Source organism: Brassica rapa, chromosome A03 (assembly GCF_000309985.2).
Source record: "Brassica rapa cultivar Chiifu-401-42 chromosome A03, CAAS_Brap_v3.01, whole genome shotgun sequence".
In the NCBI taxonomy this organism is placed as follows: Eukaryota; Viridiplantae; Streptophyta; class Magnoliopsida; order Brassicales; family Brassicaceae; genus Brassica; species Brassica rapa.
In genome coordinates, this window is record NC_024797.2 from 4765186 (window position 1) to 4789671 (window position 24486).

At 34.8% G+C, this 24486-nt stretch overlaps 8 protein-coding genes and 1 non-coding gene across 10 annotated transcripts; 4 read left to right on the forward strand and 5 right to left on the reverse strand.

Annotated features, from left to right (window-relative positions):
• Positions 1 to 119: 119 nt before the first annotated feature.
• LOC103856592 lies at positions 120 to 2506 on the reverse strand. Its single transcript, XM_009133711.3, has one exon. The coding sequence runs from the start codon at positions 2176 to 2178 to the stop codon at positions 205 to 207; it is 1974 nt and encodes a 657-aa protein (XP_009131959.1). The 5' UTR covers positions 2179 to 2506; the 3' UTR covers positions 120 to 204.
• A 3146-nt stretch (positions 2507 to 5652) lies between these two features.
• On the forward strand, positions 5653 to 5726 carry TRNAV-AAC. Its single transcript has one exon. It is a non-coding gene; the product is annotated as a tRNA-Val (tRNA).
• A 287-nt stretch (positions 5727 to 6013) lies between these two features.
• LOC103856593 (histone H2B.3) lies at positions 6014 to 6708 on the reverse strand. Its single transcript, XM_009133712.3, has one exon. The coding sequence runs from the start codon at positions 6615 to 6617 to the stop codon at positions 6192 to 6194; it is 426 nt and encodes a 141-aa protein (XP_009131960.1). The 5' UTR covers positions 6618 to 6708; the 3' UTR covers positions 6014 to 6191.
• Positions 6709 to 8957: 2249 nt separating this feature from the next.
• On the reverse strand, positions 8958 to 11513 carry LOC103856595 (actin-depolymerizing factor 4). The gene is made up of 3 exons (XM_009133713.3): positions 11312 to 11513; positions 10663 to 10928; positions 8958 to 9408 (listed from the first exon to the last, which is right to left on the reverse strand). Exons 1-3 carry the CDS (start codon positions 11312 to 11314, stop codon positions 9258 to 9260), a joined length of 420 nt encoding a protein of 139 aa, XP_009131961.1. The 5' UTR covers positions 11315 to 11513; the 3' UTR covers positions 8958 to 9257.
• A 1204-nt stretch (positions 11514 to 12717) lies between these two features.
• LOC103856596 (actin-depolymerizing factor 3) lies at positions 12718 to 14292 on the reverse strand. Its single transcript, XM_018657825.2, has 3 exons — positions 14098 to 14292; positions 13238 to 13503; positions 12718 to 13164 (listed from the first exon to the last, which is right to left on the reverse strand). The coding sequence occupies exons 1-3, from the start codon at positions 14098 to 14100 to the stop codon at positions 13014 to 13016; spliced, it is 420 nt and encodes a 139-aa protein (XP_018513341.2). The 5' UTR covers positions 14101 to 14292; the 3' UTR covers positions 12718 to 13013.
• A 976-nt stretch (positions 14293 to 15268) lies between these two features.
• Positions 15269 to 16061, forward strand: LOC103856597 (probable histone H2A.7). The gene is made up of 2 exons (XM_009133715.2): positions 15269 to 15567; positions 15643 to 16061. The coding sequence occupies exons 1-2, from the start codon at positions 15358 to 15360 to the stop codon at positions 15877 to 15879; spliced, it is 447 nt and encodes a 148-aa protein (XP_009131963.1). The 5' UTR covers positions 15269 to 15357; the 3' UTR covers positions 15880 to 16061.
• LOC103856598 (glycine-rich RNA-binding protein 3, mitochondrial-like) lies at positions 16026 to 17103 on the forward strand. 2 transcript variants are annotated; one of them, XM_009133716.3, is made up of 4 exons: positions 16026 to 16249; positions 16454 to 16522; positions 16633 to 16739; positions 16825 to 17103. In XM_009133716.3, exons 1-4 carry the CDS (start codon positions 16153 to 16155, stop codon positions 16894 to 16896), a joined length of 345 nt encoding a protein of 114 aa, XP_009131964.1. In that variant the 5' UTR covers positions 16026 to 16152; the 3' UTR covers positions 16897 to 17103. The 2 variants fall into 2 exon arrangements, with proteins under 2 accessions (XP_009131964.1, XP_033142431.1); XM_033286540.1 differs by having other exon boundaries at positions 16633 to 17103.
• Positions 17104 to 17388: 285 nt separating this feature from the next.
• Positions 17389 to 18719, forward strand: LOC103856599 (40S ribosomal protein S15a). Its single transcript, XM_009133717.3, has 4 exons — positions 17389 to 17533; positions 17836 to 17988; positions 18075 to 18235; positions 18374 to 18719. The coding sequence occupies exons 2-4, from the start codon at positions 17856 to 17858 to the stop codon at positions 18470 to 18472; spliced, it is 393 nt and encodes a 130-aa protein (XP_009131965.1). The 5' UTR covers positions 17389 to 17533; positions 17836 to 17855; the 3' UTR covers positions 18473 to 18719.
• A 165-nt stretch (positions 18720 to 18884) lies between these two features.
• LOC103856600 (gibberellin-regulated protein 10) lies at positions 18885 to 19489 on the reverse strand. Its single transcript, XM_009133718.3, has 2 exons — positions 19300 to 19489; positions 18885 to 19203 (listed from the first exon to the last, which is right to left on the reverse strand). Exons 1-2 carry the CDS (start codon positions 19379 to 19381, stop codon positions 19016 to 19018), a joined length of 270 nt encoding a protein of 89 aa, XP_009131966.1. The 5' UTR covers positions 19382 to 19489; the 3' UTR covers positions 18885 to 19015.
• Between the last annotated feature and the right edge of the window lie 4997 nt (positions 19490 to 24486).

Consider the following 24486-nt stretch of genomic DNA (forward strand, 5'->3'; position numbering starts at 1 on the left):
GCTCTCATATATCAATGAGTTTAATTGTCCACCTTCTTCAATCTCTATATATATATATATATTGGTGTATAAAAGTAACCAAGATCTTATCACTTGAAAAAAAAAAACGAGTCTCTACTTTGGAAATAAGATTTGTCAAATTAGATAGTGAAAGCAAATGGCAATAATACAAAGATGAAACATAATTACAAATTTTTACAGTTTTCACACAAAGTATGAACGCAAATAATTAGTTAAACATGAACGGGAACAGATGTATCCATTATTCCCATCACAAGCCTTTAGGACGACGGAGACCATGCATCTAGAGTGACACTGGCTGCATAATGGCCTAGTGCTGTTATTATTACGAACCACTTCAAATCTATTCCATTCATAGAAAATGAGCTTTTCTGGCTTGAGGCGCGAGAAATCTCCAAGTACACACCGTGTATGAAATGTGACTCCGCAATCAAAGCATGTGTAGAACCATTTACATTGATCTAACTCCCTCTCACAAATTTCGCAACAACTTTTTTCGCTCAGCTTTACACCGCAATGTAAAGTGATAGGGTGATCATCGTTCTTGTGCCACATCTTTATAGGCAAACTAGCACAATACAAACATAAATCAAAGCCACAAGCATCACAACACATCATATAGCCGCCATGTACAATGTCCTCACATGCAACACAACAGCTTGAACCCCATCTTTTATAAATATATAGGGGATGTAAATGGCCATCATGGATAAACGGCTCACAGAGAGAACCACAATGTACATCTACTCTCCAATCACCATGAAATGTGTAATTGAAACCATCAAATAATACTCTACACTCTCTACATGCGGTTACAACTTGGTTAGTAACTTCCAACGAGTGTGGTACGCGAGAGAAGGCAATTTTTTTCTTCCTAGGGAGATTCACACATTTATCATGAAGAAAAAATCTACATTCCTCACAACCATAGATGGATTCAAATGCAAGTGGATACATACATGCTTCACATTGTAGCCACTTATCATAAAGGATCTTGTTCTTGTAGTAGAATTTTAAAGGATGTTTTTCATGACTAAAATGAATTATCAAGTCATCACCCACCATTTTGAATGGTTCGGCATCATGATTTGGGATACCTTCCAAGTCTACACGATCCCATAAGTCACTCCTTGACGCACATTTACAATGAGTTGCATATTTTGGACAAACAGAGCAAGAATAAGCTCCATGGTACTGATTTAAACTTTTGCGACAAACTCCACATTTCGAGTATCCAGCACCAAGATGAGGAGTGAAAGAAATGCGATGCTCGTGGCGATTGATGCTGATAATACGAGGTAAGTCGATACACTCTCCGTGGGTGAGAAAAGCACACTGAAGACATACATAAGGCCCCCCTTTTCCATCTTCCCCACAAACATGACAAGTAAATGGCATTGTTCTCGAAAGAAGAGTAAGTGGGTGCACGTGGGTCCTTGTATGTTCAATTACAAGGGGTGGTGGGTTTCTAGTACAAACAAGGCATATGCTGAAGTTGCAAGTGGGACAATGATAAAGCATTTTTTCTGATTGTTTTTCACACGAAAAACAAATCTTTTCGGCATCATCCATAAGATTTTCAGGTGCAAAAAGTTTTATGGGATGATTAGAGTGACAAGGATGATTTACCTCTTTTGAAAGAATGACGCAGTCCAAATGGAAGTAGAGATTGCATTCATGACATAAATATGATGGTCCTCCAAAATTTTCCTTACATACCTCACAAGGGAATTTTTCTTTTCCTTTCTTCAATAAAACAAGTGGATGGTCATGACATAGCGGATGTTCGATAGCAGATGGTGGTGGTTTCATCCCACAAGTCAGATTCACTTTGAATTCGCATGTGGAACAACTATAAAATGGAGTGCCTATACTTTCTCCACACAATTCACATACACCAACTCCCAATTGCTTTGTGAGTAGGAGAAGATGTTGGGGGTGAGAAGGGTGCAGGTTGATTTGCAATGGGGCTTCAGCGCACTTCTTATGGAAGAACCAAGCGGAACAATTAGGATCATTGCAATAGTAGCCACCATAAATGGTTCCTTTTGTTTTGCATCCCTGGCAATAACTGATAACAAACCGAGGTGAAGGGAAAAGAGGATGATCGTGAAAGGAGGTTTTATACATTGTTGTTGATGTTATTGTTGTATCCATGCGTTGATTGGTGTATGTGAGTGAGTTTAAGAGGTTTGTTTGATTGGATACAAAATTGGAACGAGAAGACGGTATTATATATGCCTTTGTAAACTAATAACAATATACGAGTTATTTGCAAAATAACCTTTTATCTTTTCAAAGAAACAAAGAATCGAGTATTTTCATCGAAACACGATTTGTTACATTGATGAACGAATAAAGGTTTTGATTCTTTGTTTTTTTTTGAAAATAAAATTTACTCTCTTTTTTGTTTTCTTTTTCAAATATAGGTAATGTCCATTTCGCAAATAAATCTTGAACAATTATTTTTGTTATTACTTTATAGAGGGATATAGAATAAGTCGTATTGTGTTTCCCATCAAACAAAGCAAATGCATATGTGGGGAGTTAAGTCATATGCAAATGCTTATTCCCGGAAGAAATCTGAAAATATGTTTTTTTCTTTCTTTCTCAAACAAACAAAACAAAACAAAACAAAACAAAACAAAGCAAATGCTTTCTTCCAACAACAACAAAACAAAATGCTTTTCTCTCTTTTTGAGTTTAACCCTTGAACAATGTGCTTACTTTGCAGAGAGGAAAATGAGAAAGTACAGAAAACGTTTGTGAATAAAAAAAGTAGTAACAATTAAGGAAAGAATATATATTTGAAATGATATTCTAGTTATTGTACACAATACATTTTGCTGTAGAGGAATGTGTATTTCTTTGACCAGGAATCCTACTATATAAAAGGAACTAATTTTGTGGCTTCTAAGAGTGTCCACTTCACCTAAAATATTCAGGACCAATACATGTCATTTAACATATTCTTCAGCCCAAAAGTAAACTATTGCAACATATATCCGAGTCCAATTAATTTTGTGGGTTGGTCTTCCAGAAACTCACGTGGCTAGAAAGTAAACTCAAGCCCTGAGGAAGTATGAAAAATTAAGGTTAACGAATAATAATTATAAAAGTCTCTTCATATATTAAAATTTAAGCATACAGCACGTGTTTTGGTTGCTCAGTATTATATGCTTCATTTTACTTTAGACTTGATGTTTGTTTCGATCGACATACACTGGACATTACTCATCCAATAAGATTTTCTCTAATTGCTTATAACATATTGCGGCCCAAACTATTTTTTCACATCTCGCGTCACAAACTCGGATATAATAATTGATTTATTAATGCTTTCACATGATATCTGCAAATGGTGATGTGGGGTAGTCCACAGACCACAGCTTCATGCTCAATACTTGCGATCCACATGCACGTAATGTGGATTGAAGAACATGTTTCATTTCTAATAGGCTGAACAAATGTGATGTGACTCAAAATTCCTCTTTTATTTTAATCCCAAACTCTAAAAAAGGTTATTTACTTTCATAATCCTAATCAGACTTTTTAATACTTAGCTTAAACCACCTATACCAATCAAATGAACGGAGAAACCATTTTATTTTACAAACATGAGCTTCACATAACCACGCCAGTAATAGGTCGCATGCATTAATTACTCAACCCTCTAACCCGACGATCATAGAAACAACTCACTATAAGTCGTTTATTTACTCATCCGTTAACAAAGTTCCCATTCGTAATAAATATAGGCAAATAAAAACTTCAACATTTTAACATTAAAATGTAACAACGTGTAGCAACTGCCCTGGAAAACAAAAAAATGCTTGAACATTATTCAAAACAGAACAGTAGACGTTCTGACTTACGTTTACTTGAAATATATGGGTTATATAATCTCGCAACCACAAAGGTCAAATAGATTAACAAAAAAAAACACACTGCAGGTGCGTATGAAGAAGGAAGTAACAGATAGGAATGGTTAATCCATCCCCACCACACACTCCCCTCACCCAGTTTCTTCATTTTGATCACAACATTTACCTTCCTGTAATTGAGTTCATCAACAATACAAAACCCATAGATACGGATTGTTTTTCAATCTTGGTTTCATTTAAGACTTCTCCCATTTACTCTAAATTATTGGAACTATCTTTACCGGTTACATTTCTTGGTAGAGGTTTAGATTCTTAAGAAAAAAACTTTGGTCCAATCTTACTCTACATAAATCATTTTGCAAATTTAAAAAACTTGGCAAAAAAGTTATGGAAAAATCAAATACAAAATTTAGTATCATCATTCAAATTTACAATGGTCTGTAAACACAGATATACTGGCTAATGATTCTGCATTTATGATTTGTGTTTACGTATACATACATTAAAATCATATTGATGACTTCTCAATAATACCCCTTTAATTTTAAATTTTTTAGAATTTATACACGCTCAATATAAAAAATTTAAAGGCAAACAACAGGGCCGACTAAAAATACAACTAAATCTAATAATGAAACTTATACTAGAGTCTAACAGAATATAGTAAAAAAATGTCTTCAACCAAATATTATTACAGCAATAATAAATTATTTTTTTATAACACAAGGCCCATTTCAAATCACAAAAAGAAGAAAAGAACAAAACGCAAAAGCTATACCACTAACAAGATTTCAAACTCCCAACTAGGTCTGCGCATTTCGGGTATCGGTTTGGTTCGGTTCGGGTATTTCGGGTTTCGGATAGTTTGGATAGGGGCTAGATGATCCATTTAGTACTTGATCTATTTTCGATTCGATTCGGTTCGGTTCAGGTAGTTTCGGGTTCGGTTCGGTTCGGATAGTAAATGCAGGAACCAGAAAATATCCGGAAAAAGTTCGGTTCTCATTTGGATCCGGTTCGGGCTCGGATAGTTTGGGTAGTTCGGATAATTTGGAAAAAATATCGGTTATTTAAGGTAAAATATCAAATAATTAGGATGATTTAGATAAAGATTTTGGATATCTTGGATTGCTTTGGATATTTCGGATAAAACTATCCGGATAGTTTCAGATACTTTCGGGTAGTTTGGATACTTTATAATAATTTAGTTATACTCAACTATTTTCAGATACTTTAATAGAATTTTAAATTAAAAAATATATATTTAGTGATGTTATATGTATATATAATGAATATTTTTATATATTCGGGTACCCGTTCAGTTCTCGGTTTGGTTATTTCGGATATAAAAATATAGGAACCGTTCGGGTATTTGAAGATATTGATCCGGTTTCGGTTTCGGGTATTTCGGTTCGGTTCTTTGGTTCCGGTTATTTTGCCCAGGCCTACTCCCAACTATACATTATCCATACCACCCCCACAATTAACACAACCTTATACATCAATATACACGTAGTCGGAACAAAGAACAACCAGATCAAACATACACACAATAACTAACTAATAAATCCGCGCGAAGCGCGGACAACCCCCTAGTCCTTTTAATGAAAAAGAAAAAAACATCAATATCTTCTGTATACAACTTAATCCTCATGATCAGTCGTTAAGTTTGTAACAAACCGTAACTCGTGAAAGCCCTTTTGCCTGCACACGCTTCTGAACTTGATAATATTAAAGGCATCATCAAGGTTTCGTGGTGTAGTTGGTTATCACGTCAGTCTAACACACTGAAGGTCTCCGGTTCGAACCCGGGCGAAGCCATTATTTCGAATTTTTTTTATCTGTCCAGTTTTTGTAGAATTCGTTTTTTTTTCCTCTATTTGTTGTTTAAGAATGTTAATGATCTTTTGACTGGATGATGATGATTTGTGGATGTACAGGAACTTCTTTCGACCTTGACAAAATCTAATGTCAATCCATGTCCAACAATGATTAAAGTTTGCTTCTGAGCTCTCTGTTCATAACCAACGGTTGAACGAAGACGCTACAAATGACAGGAGTAAGAATCATAGGCCACACAGCCTACTGTCCTCAAAAGATGTCACAAATAGCGAATTTAAACTTCATTAGCAGATCTCACAATCTCAACGCACTAAAGATACAAAGACACGACATTAGATTCCAAACATACCAATTCGCAGTACTTTACAAAACATGAGATTGCAAAACACAAGAGAAAGGACATTCTACAAAGAAACTCTAATTCAGACAGACATTCCAGACAGTTCAGGAGCTCGTGAACTTAGTCACCGCCTTGGTCCCTTCGGAAACAGCGTGTTTCGCCAGCTCTCCAGGCAAGACGAGTCTCACCGCAGTCTGAATCTCCCTGGAAGTAATCGTCGGCTTCTTGTTGTACCTCGCGAGCTTGGAAGACTCGCCGGCAAGCTTCTCGAAGATGTCGTTGATGAAGCTGTTCATGATCCCCATGGCTTTGCTCGAGATCCCGATGTCGGGGTGCACCTGCTTCAGCACCTTGAAGATGTAGATCTTGTAGGTCTCGACGCTCTTCTTGGACCGCTTCTTCTTCTTGTCTCCGGCGACGGCGGAGGGATCCTTCGGGAGCTTCTTCCCGGCCTTTGGCTTCTTCTCCGCCGGTGCTTTCTCGGCAGGCTTCTTCTCCGCGGGCTTCTTCTCTGCTGCCTTGGGCGCCATTGATTTTTTCTAGAGGTACGAAACTGAGATCGAAGTAGTAGTAGTAAGTCGAATTGATTTGGGTTCGCTTGGTGTCTACAATAGCTTGAGAGATTGCTTTTTATATACTACAGCGAAAGGATTGATATAATTGGATGAAAATAGTTTGACGCGGATCAGTACGTTTTACCGTTAGATCTTCTTTTTAATAGAAAGATAATCGACGGTCGTAAACGAAAGCTCTCACTAACTTGGTGGCGGGGATTGTTGACGTGGCGAGTTTCGGCGCATTTTATGCTCCTCGTGAAATTTTTCTTTCCCGCCCCCGCTTTTTTATATCGGCCCATCTAGTTTAATAAGCCTAATTTTAGGCCCATTTAAAATAAGTGACAGACGTAATCTTCTTAACCCGGACTTGATGGTAATTGATAACTGAAGGGTAATGAAGATCCTACATACACACACGACATGTTTAGGCGGCGTTTTCGAATGAACAAGTCTTTGTTCCTTCGCATTGTCGAACGCCTAGGTAATGAAATTCCATACTTTCAGCAACGAAGAAATGGTCATGGAAGAAACGGTCTCTCTACACTTCAAAAATGCACTTCAGCCATCCGATCGTTGGCATACGGTCACGCGGGCGATGTCAATGACGAATATCTCCGACTTGCTGCAAGTACTGCAATTTTATGTTTGGAGAATTTTGCGGAAGCGATAATACTTTTGTTTGGAGATGAGTATCTAAGAACACCTACAACAGAAGATCTTCAAAGACTACTTGACGCTGGGGAGGCACGTGGGTTTCCGGGGATGATAGGCAGCATCGATTGTATGCATTGGGAGTGGAAAAACTGCCCTACGGCTTAGAAAGGTCAGTTCACACGTGGTTCAGAAAAGCCGGCAATTGTCTTAGAAGCTGTGGCATCACAAGATCTTTGGATATTGCACTCATTTTTCGGATTACCAGGTACCCTTAACGATATCAATGTTCTTGATCGGTCACCAGTTTTTGATGACATTTTACAAGGTCGAGCACCTAAAGTGAAGTTCAAGGTCAACAACCACACTTATCGTATGACCTACTATCTCACCGATGGAATTTATCCTAATTGGGCAACATTTATCCAATCCATCCCGCTTCCTCAAGGTCCTAAAGCCCAGAAATTTGCAGAAAGACAAGAATCAGTCAGAAAAGATGTCGAACGGGCATTTGGAGTCTTGCAATCGAGGTTTGCAATTGTAAAAAACCCTGCTCTAAAATGGGACAAGGAAAAGATAGGAAAGATAATGAGAACGTGTGTCATATTGCACAATATGATAGTAGAGGATGAACGACACGGATACACTCTAGCTGATACATCTGAGTTCGAGTCAGGAGAATCTAGCCGAAGTGCCAAGGTGAAAACGAGAGAAAGTGTGAATGTCGATATGCTTAACATTCGCAATCAAATTCGGGATCCAAGCGTACATGAGCGTTTGAAAGCTGATTTAGTTGAAAATGTTTGGGAAAAATTTGGTAATCGTGATGAATAATCTTTGTATGTTCATGATTTTTCAATGTATTGAATAAAAACTTTTCATAAATAATGTAAAATATTTAGTAAGTTTCTTTAAAAAAAATATTTTTTTTTAAATGAAAACTTATATTTTTTTTTAATATTATTTTATTCCTATGAACTCGGATTTTAGATTCATTGATGGAGGAGCACAATTGATCCGGGTTCAACACTGTTCACGGGCCCACAATTAAATACATAAAAAATACATATGAACCCCAATAGGGGGTTCATTGATGTACATGCTCTTACACGGTTACACTGCTGTTATGCACGGATTATGTTCAAAACTGAGGCCTGGAAATTCAGATCGTAATCAACTAACATACGATTTGTTTTCTTGACATTTTCACCAAAGGAGAAGAAGACATGCAGAAAGCTGTGGACCTTCCTAATGCGATATTAAATTTTAGCTAACACTGCTACATACAATATCTTGATCCGCGGATTTTTGTAGACAAGGGAGAATGAATGAAGCTTCTGAGCTTGTAACGATGATGACAAGCAATGTTGATTGTATAACCTCTACACAGCAATGATCAATATGTTGTAGGAAGAACGATGATGCGAAGAAAGCGATTGAGTTGCGGAACTTGGTAAAGGAAAGATGTGTAGAGCCTGATAGCGTATTAACACAATGTTAAACGGTTGTTGCGTGTCGGGAGAAACGGAGAAGGCGAATGAATTGAGGAGTGAGATGCTGAGACAAGGCTTGAAGCATAACTTCAAAGCCTGTGTGGTTTAACTACTTTGACTGATTCTTGTTTGAAACCATGACGCCTCGTTCGTAATTGTATAAGTTGAGTATTAATTAATAAAGCTTTATACTTTTTGCATTTCTCATCCATACGGTAACAAAGAGAGCAAACGCTTAAAGGAAACATCTTTACACAATAGGATCCAACACACAGCACAAACCTCGGGGACATTTTGAATATAAAATAAAACACTGCATGGTAACAAAGACACAGAAGAGAGACCAGATGGAAATAGAGTGAAGGGGAGTTAGGTTTTTATCACAGTTGCAAGAAGAAACTGTATAGAGAAAAGAAAACACCATTCAGGAATAGTAGATAGAATACGAGCCAAAGAAAGCTTATTCTTTTTAGTTGACACGGCTTTTGAAAACATCAAGATCCATCTCAGTTGGATCAGTAGCCTGAAGCTCCACTTGAATCCCATCAAGTTCACGCTTAAACCTGTCCTTGGAGCTCGCGTAGATCATCTTGCTTCTCACCTTTGCTACATCCGGACACCTTTGGCGCAAGAGACCACAACCATTAATTAGGGATGTTAACATGGGTAGTTACCCATGGGTTTACCCAAACCCACTAATAATGGGCTGGGTTTTTACCCATCTAAGATTAATTGGGTCAACCATGGGTATTAATTTTAAAACCCATATTTATGTTGGGTAAATACAAAAGAGTAATGGTGTACCCATGGGTTTTCAATTATATATATAGATATTTACCATTTTAATTAAATTATATAAAAATTGCAAAAAACGTTTTTTTCCGTCAGAACCAAAAAATGATTTTTTTTCTCAAAAACCCTAAAACTAATATTTCTAACAGAAACCAAAAACGAGTTTTCTCGCTGAAACCGAAAAATCGAGTTTTTCTACCGAAACCACAAAACTTGTTTTTCCGCCAAAACCATAAAACTAAGTTTCCCGCCAAAACCGCAAAACTGAGTTTTCTCACCAAAACTGCAAAACTGAGTTTTCCCGCTAAAACCGTAAAATCGAGTTTTCCGACTGAAAGCCCCAAAATCGAGTTTTTCCGCCAAAACCGCAAAAGGTGTTTTCCCGCCAGTGCCGTAAAACTCAATTTTCCCGCCAAAACCGCAAAAACCGAGTTTTCCCGCCAAAACCGCAAAAAAATGAGTTTTCCCGCCAAAACCGCAAATGAGTTTTTCCGCCAAAACCGCAAAAAAATGAGTTTTCCCGCCAAAACCGTAAAACTGAGTTTTTCCGCCAAAACCGAAAATTGAGTTTTCCCGCCAAAGACGAGAAACCGAGTTTTTCCCCCAAAACCGCAAAACCGAGTTTTCCCGCCAAAACCGCAAAACCGAGTTTTCCCGCCAAAACCGCAAAACCGAGTTTTCCCGCCAAAATCGAAAAATCGAGTTTTCCCGTCAAAGCCGAAAATCGAGTTTTTTCCCAAAACCGTAAAAACGAGTTTTTCCATCAAAATCAAAAACGAGTTTTTCCGCCAAAACCGCAAAAGCGAGGTTTCCTGCCAAAACTGCTAAACTTCAGAATAAATAAGATAATACTTTGGGTACCCACGGGTAAACATATACCATATTGGGTTTATTTTCTGGGTTTGGATTTCAACCCTGATGTTTCTGGGTTTTTGCAGGTTGGGTATAAACTGGGTTGGGTTATTTGTGGGTTGGGCTGGGCTGGGTTATTTTACCCTACGTTAACATCCCTACCATTAATCATCACATCACAAAAGGTAAGAACAGAGAAATGAGAGATGATTAGTCTTGTTTTTGTTTACCAAGCAATGAAGAAAATCTTGCTCTTCTGGCAGTTCTCAGTAGTGACAAAGTCGAAATCATAAATGGCGTAACGGCACTCTTCAGCAGGGAGGCTAGCAGCGAAATCCTCATAGGATAGAATAGGTTCGCCAACTTTCTCAACAACTACTTGCTTCTGCTTCTCCTCGATCTTGTAAACGATGAAACGGTGAGTCCTCTTGGCCTTGAGTTCGAGAAACCTGAGCTTGCAGTCATCATGGACTGCCATCCCCGAAGCCGCATTAGCCTAAAATATTAATCAATACAACAACAACAACAAGCAAAGCATCAAAGCTTTTCATTAAATCTCTTCTAATAAATTCAGATCACACAATCCTAAAACGGTTTTAATGCATCTCTATAGTAACGATCTATTACAGTCGTCGACACGTTCAATACTTCGTAGCACTGTAGCAGTAAACGTGAACGTGAACTCGACTGAAACTAACAGATGAAAGTACTAACAGCCGATCACAAAATCTCAAAAGAGATCTATAATCGAAGAAACACGAATCCGATCTTTCGGATCTAGTGAGGCCAAATTGGTTATCGAATCCACCAACGAGGAATCGAAAAGAAAAAAAAATCGAGAAACGAGCTTGAGATTGAAGAGCTGAAAGGAAAGCTCACCATGGCTGCTGGATCAAAACGCTGGTGAAAGGTGACGGAGAGAAGACGGATGTTTTTTTTCTCCTCTTTTCCTTTCTTCTGCGTTGCTTTGAAGCTATACTCCCGTGTATATATTGATAGAGAAACTCATTTACTCTGCTTTGTGTAATTTTTACTAATTAAATTATTTAGTCAGCGTTTTTTTTTTTTAGTCAAACATAATACTTTTTTTTTGTTCAACAGTCAACATAATACTAAGCATGGAAATGGAAGCATTACCCATGAGAGAAAGCGTTGAAAAACATTAGATGTGAGTTTAGAAATAAAAGAAGTTGGCCAGACTTGGTTCGTTCATCGTAAAACATTTGTTGCATGCGTCAACTGTAACTTAATTTAACTGTATATATATATGTATCACTAAATTTAAGCAAACTTTATGTCGTCAAACACTTGTCTGATTTTACATGGGTTTTTAGACCAACTTGATATTAGATAAAGCTACCCTCAACATGTGTGTTTTCTAAACGCACGTTACTTGTACCAAGAAAAAAAGTCGGTGCGTGCACTGAGTGCAGTGGTCACATGGCCTTAAGACGTCTACCTTTGCTTAGCTCAATAATTGTGAAGTCCCTCGGAAGAAAAAAAAAACATATGAATTTGGATTGAGCAAAAATATTTATTTCACATGTGTCCTTCGAGATTCGTTTGTCTACTACCAAGTAGCACAATAGATAGTACATAAGTACTTGGGTAATACATAAATGCCTCGGATCTATATGACCCGACCTTCGACATGGTATATTTGTCTAGATCAATTATATAACACACTCTGGCACTGCCATGTCTTTTATGACTTGCCTTGCACCTAGAAGAATCCTCAAAAGACACCACATCAGGGTTCCAAAAGTCCTTGAAAAAATGCATTGTATTATATCTTTTTGTGTACAGCCCTTAATTTGGCTAATGTCCTGATCAAATAATATAAGCCACAGGAAAATATAGCATATAAATTTTTAAAGTTTTATGTTGATCTATACATATATATGTATAAGTAAACATACATTTCTGACAGTTCATATCTTACTCAATCTAATAAGTTCTATCCAAGTCTTCATGATTTGACTGTTGGTTGGATATGTTTCCAAAATAATCAAAAGCCTCAACTATATGATTAGTGCTTTGAGGTCAGTGTTCTTCAAATCTCGCTGGACCAGAATCGATTGGGCAGGCCCTTTGGTTCTTCGGACAAGACTTTCATCCGAGCCCGGAATGGATGTATCACTGATGTAGTGATTTACATAAGCAATACACAGGTCTCGCTTTAGAAAATGTTGAGTCATATGTGCGAAATGAAATTTCTCAAATCTATACAATCTACAGAGTACTGATCAAGAGATCTAATCTGTTGATACACGAGACAGTCTACCTTATCATATATCATTTGTTTAAATCCCGGGATCACTAGGCATCTCATGTAGATGAGAGACAATGCTCCAATAGGATCATCTGTTGATAAACGGTTTGGGTTTCTTACACGATTATAAAAGAGCACAGGGCAAATATCTTTAAGTTTTAAGCAAGACACTGTAAGAACCCAAAAAAAAGACACTGAAGAGAAAGACCGATCAAATGAAGCTGTTTTGGTTGGTGCCGTCACAGCAAACTTTAGGATAAAGCATATCAATCTGGTAACAGAAGCGACAAAGTTTGATACAACCGTTCCTCAATTGGCTCGGCTTTTGAAAATGTCGAGATCCATCTCAGTTGGATCAGTTGCTTGAAGCTCTACTTGAATCCCGTCTAGCTCTCTCTTGAACCTGTCCTTAGAGCTCGCATAGATCATCTTGCTTCTCACTCTTGCTGTGTCCGGAGACCTTGGCCCAAAACAACAACAAGAGATTTTTAAATAGCTATAAAAGAAGGTGAAGCGAGATAGAGCAGTCATACCATGCGATGAAGAAAATCTTGCTCTTCTGGCAATTCTCAGCAGTGACGAAATCAAAATCGAAGATGGCGTAGCGGCACTCATCAGCAGGAAGACTTGCAGCAAAGTCATCATGGGATTGACCAGGCTCGCCGAGTTTCTCAACAACCACTTGCTTCTGCTGCTCCTCGATCTTGTAAACGATGAAACGGTATGTCCTCTTCGCCTTGAGTTCAAGAAACTTGAGCTTGCAGTCATCGTGGACTGCCATGCCTGACGCTGCATTAGCCTGTTTACCAACAAAAAAAACATTAAGATGCGACTTCACTTCAAACAACACTCACACATAGTAGTAGACTCTACTCTACACACATTTTCTGAAACCTTAACTCCAGCACGAAAACTAATCATCTCTTGCAACTGAACCATGAGCACATGTTGATCTATTAGAATCAGAATCAAAACACATCTGAAATGAACAATCAAACCCTTCCATAGATCCGAGGAAAATAAATTTCAATACAAAATCGATAGATCATCTAAATTCAAATGAAATTCACGTGGAACAAGCAGCTTTCTCCTGATTTCAAGATCAATTGGTTTAATCACTACAAGCACACTGAGATTTTCTAGAGCTTACAATCCTAATCTTATCCTAGATCAGTCCCTCCCATGACCCATACAAAGTATAAACACAGTCTCAGAGATCTAAGCCAACGAGCAAGTCCATCTCCAGATCCAATCTAATCAAATCAAACTTTTGGGCTACAAGCGAAATCTGAAGAATCAAAACCGAAATCGAGAAGCGAACTCCGAATCAGGTAACCCAAATCAGAGAAATGGCTAAATACAAGATAAAAAAACCAACAAATCGAGCTCTCACCATGGATGAATCAGATTAGTTTCAGAGACGAAGAAGAAGAGTCTACGGTGTGCGTGCGTCTTTTCTTTTCTCTTCCTTTTCCCCCAGCTTTATGCGGAAAGCCTATTAGCCGAATATATGTTGGATTGTTTCGGTTAGATTAATTAATTTATTTTATTTGATACATATGCATGAAGTATATAATATGTTGAAGTACATGATTAAATTAAGGATTGATTAGTTGACAAAAAAATTAAGGATTAATTATCTAATAATTCTAGATTTTATCTCCTCCCCAAAATATTCATGTTTTATAAAAAAAAATTGTTTGATTTTATTTTTACATTTTTAATGTATAAATTAATAATAAACTGTAATTTTTTAGCATAAATGTAAAATATATTATTCGTAATTAGTTTGAGAATAAATAGAAAGAAATATATTAAAAAGTAAAAGCATTTACATTTTCAAAGCCATTTGGTTAATTGTGTTATACTCCCTCCGTTTTTTAATATAAGTCGTTTTAGAGAAAAAATTTTGTTCCAAATTATATGTCGTTTTCGGTTTTCTATGTAAAATTTATTAATAATTAATGTTGTATAACCAATGGTAATATATCTTCTATTTTTCTATTGGTTGAATTGTGGTTAGGTAAATAATTAATGATGTTTTTGTTTAGAAAATATAAGAAATTAATGGTTTTCTTAATCTACGTGCATAGCTGTAAAACGACTTATATTAAAAAACAGAGGGAGTAATTGATTTCTCAAATTCAATATTTGAATTTGTTAATACTAGTTGATTAGCATAAGTACAAAAATGCTTTGCTCGTAAATCGTTTGGAGAATAAATGGAATGAAAAAGAAATAGAACCAGACCAAAAATGTTTACATGTTCAAAGTAATTTGGTTAACTATATTAGTACTTAATTTAATACATTTTCAAATCTGATGTGTCACAAAGAAGAATGATGACTACCATTTTCTAAAGGCAAAAAAAAAAAACTCAATTTCTTAAACAACTAGGCCAAAAAGCTGGCGCCATCTTGAAAACACACATACTCGTTTTTCATTGGCTAATCAGAAGAGACGCGGATCGCACTTAAATGACTCTCAACCGTAGATAAGAATACATCCAACGGACAGAAAAATATATTTATTTTCCCCCTCTCACCTATAAAAACACGGAAGACCGCTTACGTCAAAAATACAAATCTCCGATCTCCTTCCACTATAACCATCAGTATAATCTTTCAGACAGCGCAAACCTCCATCCCGTGCAATGGAAACCACCGGAAAAGTGAAGAAGGCTTTCGGAGGAAGAAAGGCCGGTGGCCCAAAAACCAAATCGGTTTCGAAATCGATCAAAGCCGGTCTCCAATTCCCCGTCGGGAGAATCACTCGTTTCCTGAAGAAGGGACGGTACGCTCAGAGACTCGGTGGTGGAGCTCCGGTCTACATGGCCGCCGTTCTTGAATACCTCGCAGCCGAAGTAAGTCTCTCAATTCAGATTTGATTTTGTTTAAAAGCGAAAATCATTTTCTGATTTTGAAATTTTGTAATTCAGGTTCTGGAGCTTGCTGGTAACGCGGCGAGAGACAACAAGAAGTCGAGGATCATTCCGAGGCATCTTCTTTTGGCGATTAGGAACGATGAGGAGTTGGGGAAGCTTCTGAGTGGTGTCACGATCGCCCACGGTGGTGTGTTGCCGAACATCAACTCTGTTCTCTTGCCTAAGAAGTCTGCTAAATCGACTGAGGAAGTTGCGTCCAAGTCGCCAGCTAAATCTCCGAAGAAAGCTTAAATGTGCTCGACTTTGGTTTCGTTCACCAGTTTAGTTAATGTGTTCGGGTGCTTTGTGTTGAGTTTGGTGGATGTATATGTAGAAAAATCTATCTTTTTTAATTATGTATTTTGGATTTGATGTCTCTTCAAGTCCAACTTTCCTCTAAGTAACGACTTATAAAATATTTGCAATTTGCGTTATGTCTGCTTGTTAAATCATTGCTAAACCTATCGTATCATTTAAGCAATTCGCACATTCGATCCTCTTTCAATCTATCGAAAAACATAACAGATGTTCCTGTCTCAGTGTGCGCTTCGTATGTATTTATCATCTTCATTACGACATCTGACAACTACTCGTGGTTCTTGTTCGAAATTATTCGTTGGAGGTATAACCTCTGCTTAATCTCTTTTGAATCTTTGATTAGTTTACAGTTTTTGCCTTCTAGATATATTATTTCATGATCTGTTTCTACTCGTAATGTCAACACAAGTGTTGATTAAATCTGTTTCTATTCGTGATTTAAAGTGCACTCTAAGAGTTTGATTAAATGCGTGAAAGAAACATTGAAAAATGGTACACATCACTGCAGGGCTTAGCTACGACACTAATGAACCTGTCTTGAAGAATGAGTTTGAAAAGTACGGCGAAGTTTTACATGGTATGATCATGGTGAAGTCTATTAATCTTCTGTAGAAGTTTTACATTGGTCAATTCCTCCACGGATTAACCAATGCAATTCCTGATTTTTTTGTTGTGTGGAAAGTACAGTGAGGGTCATATGCGATCACAAGAGCGGGAAATCAAAAGGTTATGGATTTGTGGTGTTTGATTCAGAAGAAGCAGCTGCAACTGCCTTAGCTTCCATGGACAATCAGGTTTGTACAGAGAATTTCACTCTTAACAAAACCTTTTTACTACAAAACTTCATGATGACTTTGATTTTATCTGTCGTATGTTCAGTTACTCGAAGGCAGACACATCAGAGTCGAATATGCTCAACCCAAAGGAGGTTTACATCAGAATGAGAACTGATATCTCAATTTCTAAACTCAACTGAAATTTCTGATCTGTAGGTGAAGCACCAAAAACTCAAGACACTGCATTTACTCTTTCGAATTGTAACAGTGTGCAACTCAAAGTTAGTTTTTGGTGTAGAGACTCAAGTCGTTTTGTAATTTGTACTGACACTATATGTTATCGTCAAGGTTTATTCATATTTGTTTGTTGGTGCTTCTTCTACTTCCTCGGCAACTCTACAAATATCAATCGGACATTATCAAATATGAAATAAGATTCAAATCACAAAACTCGGCCTTTAACAATTTTGAAGTGTATACACCAAAGCACAAAATATCATTTTGTTAGTAATTGTTCCGTTGGTTCGGTTTTGGTTAATGTCAACCCACATGCTCCTGTCTGAAAGGTACATAACTCACTCTCTACCGTTCGATTGCTACATGTTGACGGTAACGATGTCAGCGAGGTTTTAAGAAAGGCCCAATAATACGGATAGGAGCCTGTTTAAATAAAAGCCGGATCCATTAAAGCGGCGGCCCAATAAAATCAAAAACCCTAATTCACTCACTTATCGTATTTAGCTCTCTTGTTCAACTTCTTCTCTTCGACGTTAGCAGAAGAGACTTGCGCGGCTGCCACTTCCGATTTCAAGGTTAGCAAAATTCTCCATAACACCCTTCTTAACTCCCATTTCGCTTCCTGGATCTTCGTTCTTGCCTCACTAGATCACGTCGTAAAAGCACTCTCTTAGTTTTTGAAATTTGAGCTCGGTTTAGCATATACTGATAGTATTTGAATCAAAAATACGATTAGATCTATCGAAGTGTCGCTTTCATCTCTTTTTGTTTGCGTCGTTTGTGATTAGGTTCTTGTTGTTGTATCTGATCTAACGTAGGAATAAAAACTCTTCGATTCTCGATTGATTAAGCTGAGATTTGTTGTTTTGGATTCCAGCTTCTGAGGTTTTTGAAAGAATGGTGAGGATCAGCGTGCTTAACGACGCTCTCAAGAGCATGTTCAACGCGGAGAAGAGAGGGAAGAGGCAGGTCATGATCAGGCCTTCTTCAAAAGTGATCATCAAGTTCCTCATTGTCATGCAGAAACACGGTATGGTGAAAATGATTTACGTTGTTGAAGTTTTATATTCATTTTGTCGTGGCTTGTGAGTGTTCTTATTTGTTGAAAATTGGCAGGTTACATTGGGGAGTTCGAGTACGTTGATGACCACAGGTCTGGTAAGATTGTTGTTGAGCTCAATGGGAGACTTAACAAGTGTGGAGTCATCAGTCCTCGCTTTGACGTCGGTGTTAAGGAGATCGAAGGTTGGACCGCTCGCCTTCTGCCTTCCAGACAGGTCTGTTCCATAGTCCTTCTCGTAATGTGATTTATGTCATAAGACTTATGCAAAATGGCTGAATACAGTTTTTGTTAGCTTTATACTTTGTTTGTTGTGGAGAAGAGTCTAATAGCTTGAGTTGTCTGATAATTGCAGTTTGGTTACATTGTTCTTACCACCTCTGCGGGTATCATGGATCACGAGGAAGCCAGGAGGAAGAATGTCGGTGGGAAAGTCCTTGGATTCTTTTACTGAGCTCCGAGAGAATCATCTTGTCCGGTTATACTTGTCCTTTGTGTGAGATGATGAATTCGAATTGAGCTCTAAGTTAAAAGGGTGGTAGAGGTTTTGCTGCGTTTGCTTTCTTAGATAATATGACATTTTGTTCGTTATGGGTTTTGAGCCGAAGTTGTTGAAGACTTGCAAAGTTAGACAGTCATTTTCAGTTTATGTTCTCTTGAAACAATCATCATATCTATGGCAGTTTATCTTCAGTTCTTGAGACTTTTGCCTCTTTATTCAAATCTTCTATCTGAGAGATAAGTGTGTATTTTGACAATAAAATCAATCGCACTTTAGTTAATTACCAAGCGATTTAACGTTCTAGTTATAATCTTCTCAAGTTTGTTTTGATTAACCAAGTATTCTTACATATAAACTTCACCAATGATATTTAACTAAACTTGCTTTGTTTATTGAGATCTTTCACATTTTTCATACATGGAATATATCAAACTATTTATTTGATGTGTCAACCACAACTGTCATACGGCAGATATGATGTCTAGGATAACAAGTTCAAGGACATTTGGGGCCGCCTTTGGAATTCTTCATATCGCGGTAACACGGACACTCGTCTTTGTTTCCATAAGTGCCTGAGGGAACACAGTTATCACACTTCCCGCAACATATATTGCAGTACTTTAGACACCGATCTTGGATTCTTGCCTTTGAACATCTCACGTTGCATTTTCCGTTGCATGGTGCTAATTTATGTATTATTCCAAATGTAAAATTACATATTTAGTAGATGTATAGTGAGATTCTAATATAAAGTAACTAAATGAATTATGTATACTTACACGAATCGGCGTTTGAAAGCATGAACAAAGAAGATGAAAGGAGAAGAGAGATAACGTAAAACTGCACAACAGCGGACTTCATCTTTATTCTTAGTAGGTTTAACTGCTTCGATAAGGCTTGTTGCTCTGGGAAGACGAAGAAAGAAACTCAAAAGCTTGCACAGTGGTTGTTTGGGTTGAGCAAAATGAGGTTACAAAAAGAAGTTATTTATAGTGAAAACTCTTGGTTTAGGACCGTTAGGTGAGACTTTTTGTGTGTCTAAAAGACTAAAAATCAACTATAAAAATATATTTACTACTTATTGACTTGTTGTAATGTATCGTATGCAAATTAAACCAGAAATATCAACACTTTTTATACTAGTTTCTTGAACATGAATTATGTAAATTATTCGACTAAAGCATCACATCTTTTAATAAAATTTTATAATAGTTATCAGACAAAGTTCTTAAATTGTTAAGGATCAATGGGACTGCTCACTATTTGCATGTTTATTTTGTATATCTTTGAATAAAGAAATGGATATTATCATTTTCCAAGCTTCATTAGCATACTTTTACTTTAAATTTTCTTTTCAATTTCTTTAAAAAAATCAAAAAAAAAAAATTGGAGTCTATTAATTTCGTTGTTTGCATGCCGTATGGTGTCTAAATGTCATACATATTAGTATTCCTGTCGTTCTTATGAAGTTAGATAAATGAATATACATCACATGTTTATTTTTATTTTAATGAGAAATTAGAAGGCACAATGTCGTTCACGTTGAAATGCAACAAGAGTCCATGAGATGAACTTCTACAGCTTTTTTTCTTCTCTTTATTTTATTTTCTTAGACTAACTTATTATTGATATATTCGATAATTACAAAACAGTCCATAAGATGATAAGAAATGTTTGTTGTTACTTCAAAATCAAGGTTGTCATTTGTCAACCAAAACCAAATTAGATAGGATACAAATAATTAAGAATTTAAGATAACGAGTTAGAACTTGAACTAAACTGATGATAGACCACCTACTTCAACAATATGGTACTGAATGTCACAGCACTTATTAAACTAGATCTCGTCTTACTTTATATATATGGATCTTGCCCAATAGGCTGACAGATGGGAAGGATTCAACTTGTTATTATTCTTTGCAAGCCGGTCCTCTCGACTCTCGATACTTTAGTCCTTGAGTCATCGATTTTGTTTGCGTTTTATTTATATCTATCTACCTTTTTCTATGATTAATTTAGAGGTTTAGTATTACACATTTACTTAACTTAAAACTTCTCTCTAGTCATTCATATGTGTTTGTGTGTTTACATACTAATCAATTTACATAAAACTGGTAAATATATTTTTTCGCAACAAGTTATTGTAGTTCAATAGATATTTCTACTGAAATTAGTTGGCAAAGAGTAGTTTATAAGCATATCTATACACTTAAGGAAAACGAGTTTGCATAACCCGGGATAAGACACTGTTTCGATCAGATGGAAATAAATCAAATAATCAATAGATTGACCAACTTTATCGAAATTATTCGAGGTTTTGAATCTAATCGTTTATATTTTGAAGCCTTAATGTTCGTATCCATTCACTTGCAAGAAGATTTGAATATGAGATAATGTATTTTCCTAGAGTAAGATAATGTCAATCTCTACTAATAAAAGGGAGCTTTTGAGGCTCCATAGAGCGTCCACATCAGCGGAAAAAATTTCTCCCGAAAGATGACACGTGGCATAAAATGTAGTTTTACATTTTAATATTACTTATTTTCGAAAATTGTAAAAAATATGTAAACATACAGCATAAAAAATGAAAAAACTACATTAAACATATGTAAGATTACTATTTTTCACTTTAAAAAAGACGGCTTATCTCCATAATGTAACATTCCCGTTTTATAAAAAAAAACAAAAAAAATTATATATAATTTCGAAAATAATAAATATATGTAAAACATATAACATAAAAATGGAAATACTACATTAAACATATGTAAGATTACCATTTTACATTTAAAAATAACAATAATATGTAAACATACAACATAAAAAATGGAAAATTTACATTAAACATATGTAAGATTACCATTGTTCACTAAAAGAACGGTTTATCTTCATAATGTAACATTACCATTTTAGCTTTTGAGGCTCCATAGAGCGTCCACATCAGCGGAAAAAATTTCTCCCGAAAGATGACACGTGGCATAAAATGTAGTTTTACATTTTAATATTACTTATTTTCGAAAATTGTAAAAAATATGTAAACATACAGCATAAAAAATGGAAAAACTACATTAAACATATGTAAGATTACTATTTTTCACTTTAAAAAAGACGGCTTATCTCCATAATGTAACATTCCCGTTTTATAAAAAAAAACAAAAAAAATTATATATAATTTCGAAAATAATAAATATATGTAAAACATATAACATAAAAATGGAAATACTACATTAAACATATGTAAGATTACCATTTTACATTTAAAAATAACAATAATATGTAAACATACAACATAAAAAATGAAAAATTTACATTAAACATATGTAAGATTACCATTGTTCACTAAAAAAACGGTTTATCTTCATAATGTAACATTACCATTTTATAAAAAAAAAAAACATAAATATAACTATTTGACTATTTGTCCAAGTTCGTCTATTAAACATTGCCGTTTTACATTAAAAGTGGAAAAATACGTAAAGATTTAAACATCTATCTTAAAATATAAAATATAGACATTAACTAAATATAAAGTATAAGAAAGAGAAATACTCAATATAAACAAAATAAATAATAAGTAAATATTATAAATACATAAATATACGAATTATATATACAATAATAAGTAAATGCACAATTTTAAAAAAATGGAAAGAGTACATTAAATATTAAACATCTATCTTAAAATGTAAAATATAGATATTAAGTAAATAGAAAGTATAAGAAAAAGAAATACACAACTTAAAAACAATGGAAAAAATATATTAAGATTTAAACATCTATCTTAAAATGTAAAATATAGATATTATACAAATAGAAAGTATAAGAAAAGGAAATACACAATTTAAAAAAATGGAAAAAGTACATTAGTATTTAAACATCTATCTTAAAATGTAAATCAATCTTAAAATATAAAATTATTAGTAAATAGAAAGTATAAGAAATAGAAATACACAATATAAAGAAAAATAAATAATAAGTAAATATATAATATAAGTAAATACCAAATTTAAAAAATGGGAAATTACATTTTTTTAACGCTGATTTATTATGATCTTACAATTATGATATAAGAAAGATTACATAGACGATTCGACAACCGACAATACTACTTGACTTATGAAGACCTACGCCTAACTGCATCACCTGAGCCGTCCTATGAAGATCCACGCTTGACTAGATTTACTTGCACCGTGTTGAAGATCTCTTGCAAGCATTTCCTCTTTAGTCTGTATAATTGTTTAATAAACCGCTCTCTCCGGGACTTGAAATCTGGATTTCCTGTAATCTGCAATAAATTTCATAGTCTGGGATTCGAACCCCAGACCTGGGTGTAGAAACCTTTAAACCTTAACCAATAGGCTACGGTGCTTCCACATGGGAAATTACATTAAGATTTAAAAATATATATTAAAATTTAAAATATAGATATTACGTAAATAGAAAGTATAACAAATAGAAATATACAATTTAAAAAATTGGAAAACGTACATTAAGATTTAAACATCTATCTTAAAATGTAAAATACAGATATTAAGTAAATGAAAAGTACAAGAAATAGAAATACATATACAGGAAAATAAATAATAAGTAAATAATGTAAATATATAATATATGAATTATATATGTAATAATAAGTAAATACACAATTTTAAAAAAAATGGAAAAAGTTCATCAAGCATTAAAAATCTATCTTAAAATGTAAAATATATAATATAAGTAAATACACAATTTAAAAAAAGAAAAAGTACATTAATATTTAAATATCTGTTTTAAAATATAAAATATAGATATTACGTAAATAAAATATAAGAAATGGAAATAAACATTTTAAAAAATAGAAAAAGTACATTAAAATTTAAGCATCTATCTTAAAATGTACTTATATCTTAAAATTGTAGTAAATTATATAAAAATAGAAATACCACATTAAAAAAATGTATAGTTTTACATCAAGAAAGTCCCTATAAAACTCATTATTCCATCCACATCAACCTCACACTATTAAGGAAAATTTCAAAGCACTCGAGCAAAAAAATGGTTTCACCATCAACTCTTGCCGTCCCAGAAACCTTTAATGACCTTGACTGAGATTTTTTTATAACAACAAACTTTTTGTTAGGTGGATTCATTGTTGGGAAACCCGCAACTTCCAAAAGCCAAACTTATTCATGGGAATTGAATTGCTTTTCATAGACTCAAATGTATTCTTACAAATTTAAATTAATCTAATCCATAATTTTATTGTTAATATTCATACTAACTCTCTCATGACCAAACCATTTCAGTTAGTAACCATTCAAGCGTTTATCCCGAAACACTTCCTTCCTCGCCGAATCAGGTATTGGTTCATGTTGGTTTAGTATTGTTTTTGGTTTACTAACCGGTTTAGGATGGTCCTATTGTAAATATAATTTAAGTTGGTTTAGCATATATTATGTTTAAAATAACTTAAATTAAATAATAATAATAATATTATGCTTAAAATATAATTTTAGAGAGTTTTCAAATATAGTTTACATAACATTATAGGTGATGAATTTAATTTATTAAATTCGTTTATTACTTAAAACTAAGTTTTTTAAAAAACATACTGAGTTATAAATATCAATGATGGATTGGTGAGTATAACATGAAGACAAACATGAAGACAAAAAAAAAAAAAAAAACATGAAGACAAAATTATAAATATCTGATTTTCAAGATAATAAATTCAGCTTTTATTCAGATAGTCAATATATAATATCTTAAATTATTTTTTTTAAAATATACATAATATATATATAGATTAATCTTCCAAACTTAAACTATTATATTATATATGAATAATGTTTTTAAATAAAAATAATTTCTAATTTAAAATAAAAATAAAAACAAAAATGGTTATTTTCAAATAATGGATGTAATTTACATTATACTATCATTTAACCTAGATGATTTTGATAAATCATTATTTTCTATTTCCAGAA

Excerpts from the sequence above, each read along its gene's own strand:
- LOC103856599 (XM_009133717.3), top strand. The coding sequence starts at position 17,856 with ATGGTGAGGATCAGCGTGCTTAACGACGCTCTCAAGAGCATGTTCAAC. Across the intron at positions 17,989-18,074 it reads CATTGTCATGCAGAAACACG|GTTACATTGGGGAGTTCGAG; the intron begins GTATGGTGAAAA and ends GAAAATTGGCAG. Across the intron at positions 18,236-18,373 it reads GCCTTCTGCCTTCCAGACAG|TTTGGTTACATTGTTCTTAC; the intron begins GTCTGTTCCATA and ends TGATAATTGCAG.
- LOC103856593 (XM_009133712.3), bottom strand. The coding sequence starts at position 6,617 with ATGGCGCCCAAGGCAGCAGAGAAGAAGCCCGCGGAGAAGAAGCCTGCC.
- LOC103856598 (XM_033286540.1), top strand. The coding sequence starts at position 16,153 with ATGTTCCTGTCTCAGTGTGCGCTTCGTATGTATTTATCATCTTCATTA. Across the intron at positions 16,250-16,453 it reads TTCGAAATTATTCGTTGGAG|GGCTTAGCTACGACACTAAT; the intron begins GTATAACCTCTG and ends ACATCACTGCAG. Across the intron at positions 16,523-16,632 it reads GTACGGCGAAGTTTTACATG|TGAGGGTCATATGCGATCAC; the intron begins GTATGATCATGG and ends TGGAAAGTACAG.
- LOC103856592 (XM_009133711.3), bottom strand. The coding sequence starts at position 2,178 with ATGGATACAACAATAACATCAACAACAATGTATAAAACCTCCTTTCAC.
- LOC103856596 (XM_018657825.2), bottom strand. Across the intron at positions 13,165-13,237 it reads AAGATTTTCTTCATCGCATG|GTCTCCGGACACAGCAAGAG; the intron begins GTATGACTGCTC and ends TTTTGGGCCAAG.
- LOC103856597 (XM_009133715.2), top strand. The coding sequence starts at position 15,358 with ATGGAAACCACCGGAAAAGTGAAGAAGGCTTTCGGAGGAAGAAAGGCC. Across the intron at positions 15,568-15,642 it reads TTGAATACCTCGCAGCCGAA|GTTCTGGAGCTTGCTGGTAA; the intron begins GTAAGTCTCTCA and ends TTTGTAATTCAG.
- LOC103856595 (XM_009133713.3), bottom strand. Across the intron at positions 9,409-10,662 it reads AAGATTTTCTTCATTGCTTG|GTGTCCGGATGTAGCAAAGG; the intron begins GTAAACAAAAAC and ends CTTGCGCCAAAG.
- LOC103856600 (XM_009133718.3), bottom strand. The coding sequence starts at position 19,381 with ATGAAGTCCGCTGTTGTGCAGTTTTACGTTATCTCTCTTCTCCTTTCA. Across the intron at positions 19,204-19,299 it reads GCTTTCAAACGCCGATTCGT|CACCATGCAACGGAAAATGC; the intron begins GTAAGTATACAT and ends TACATAAATTAG.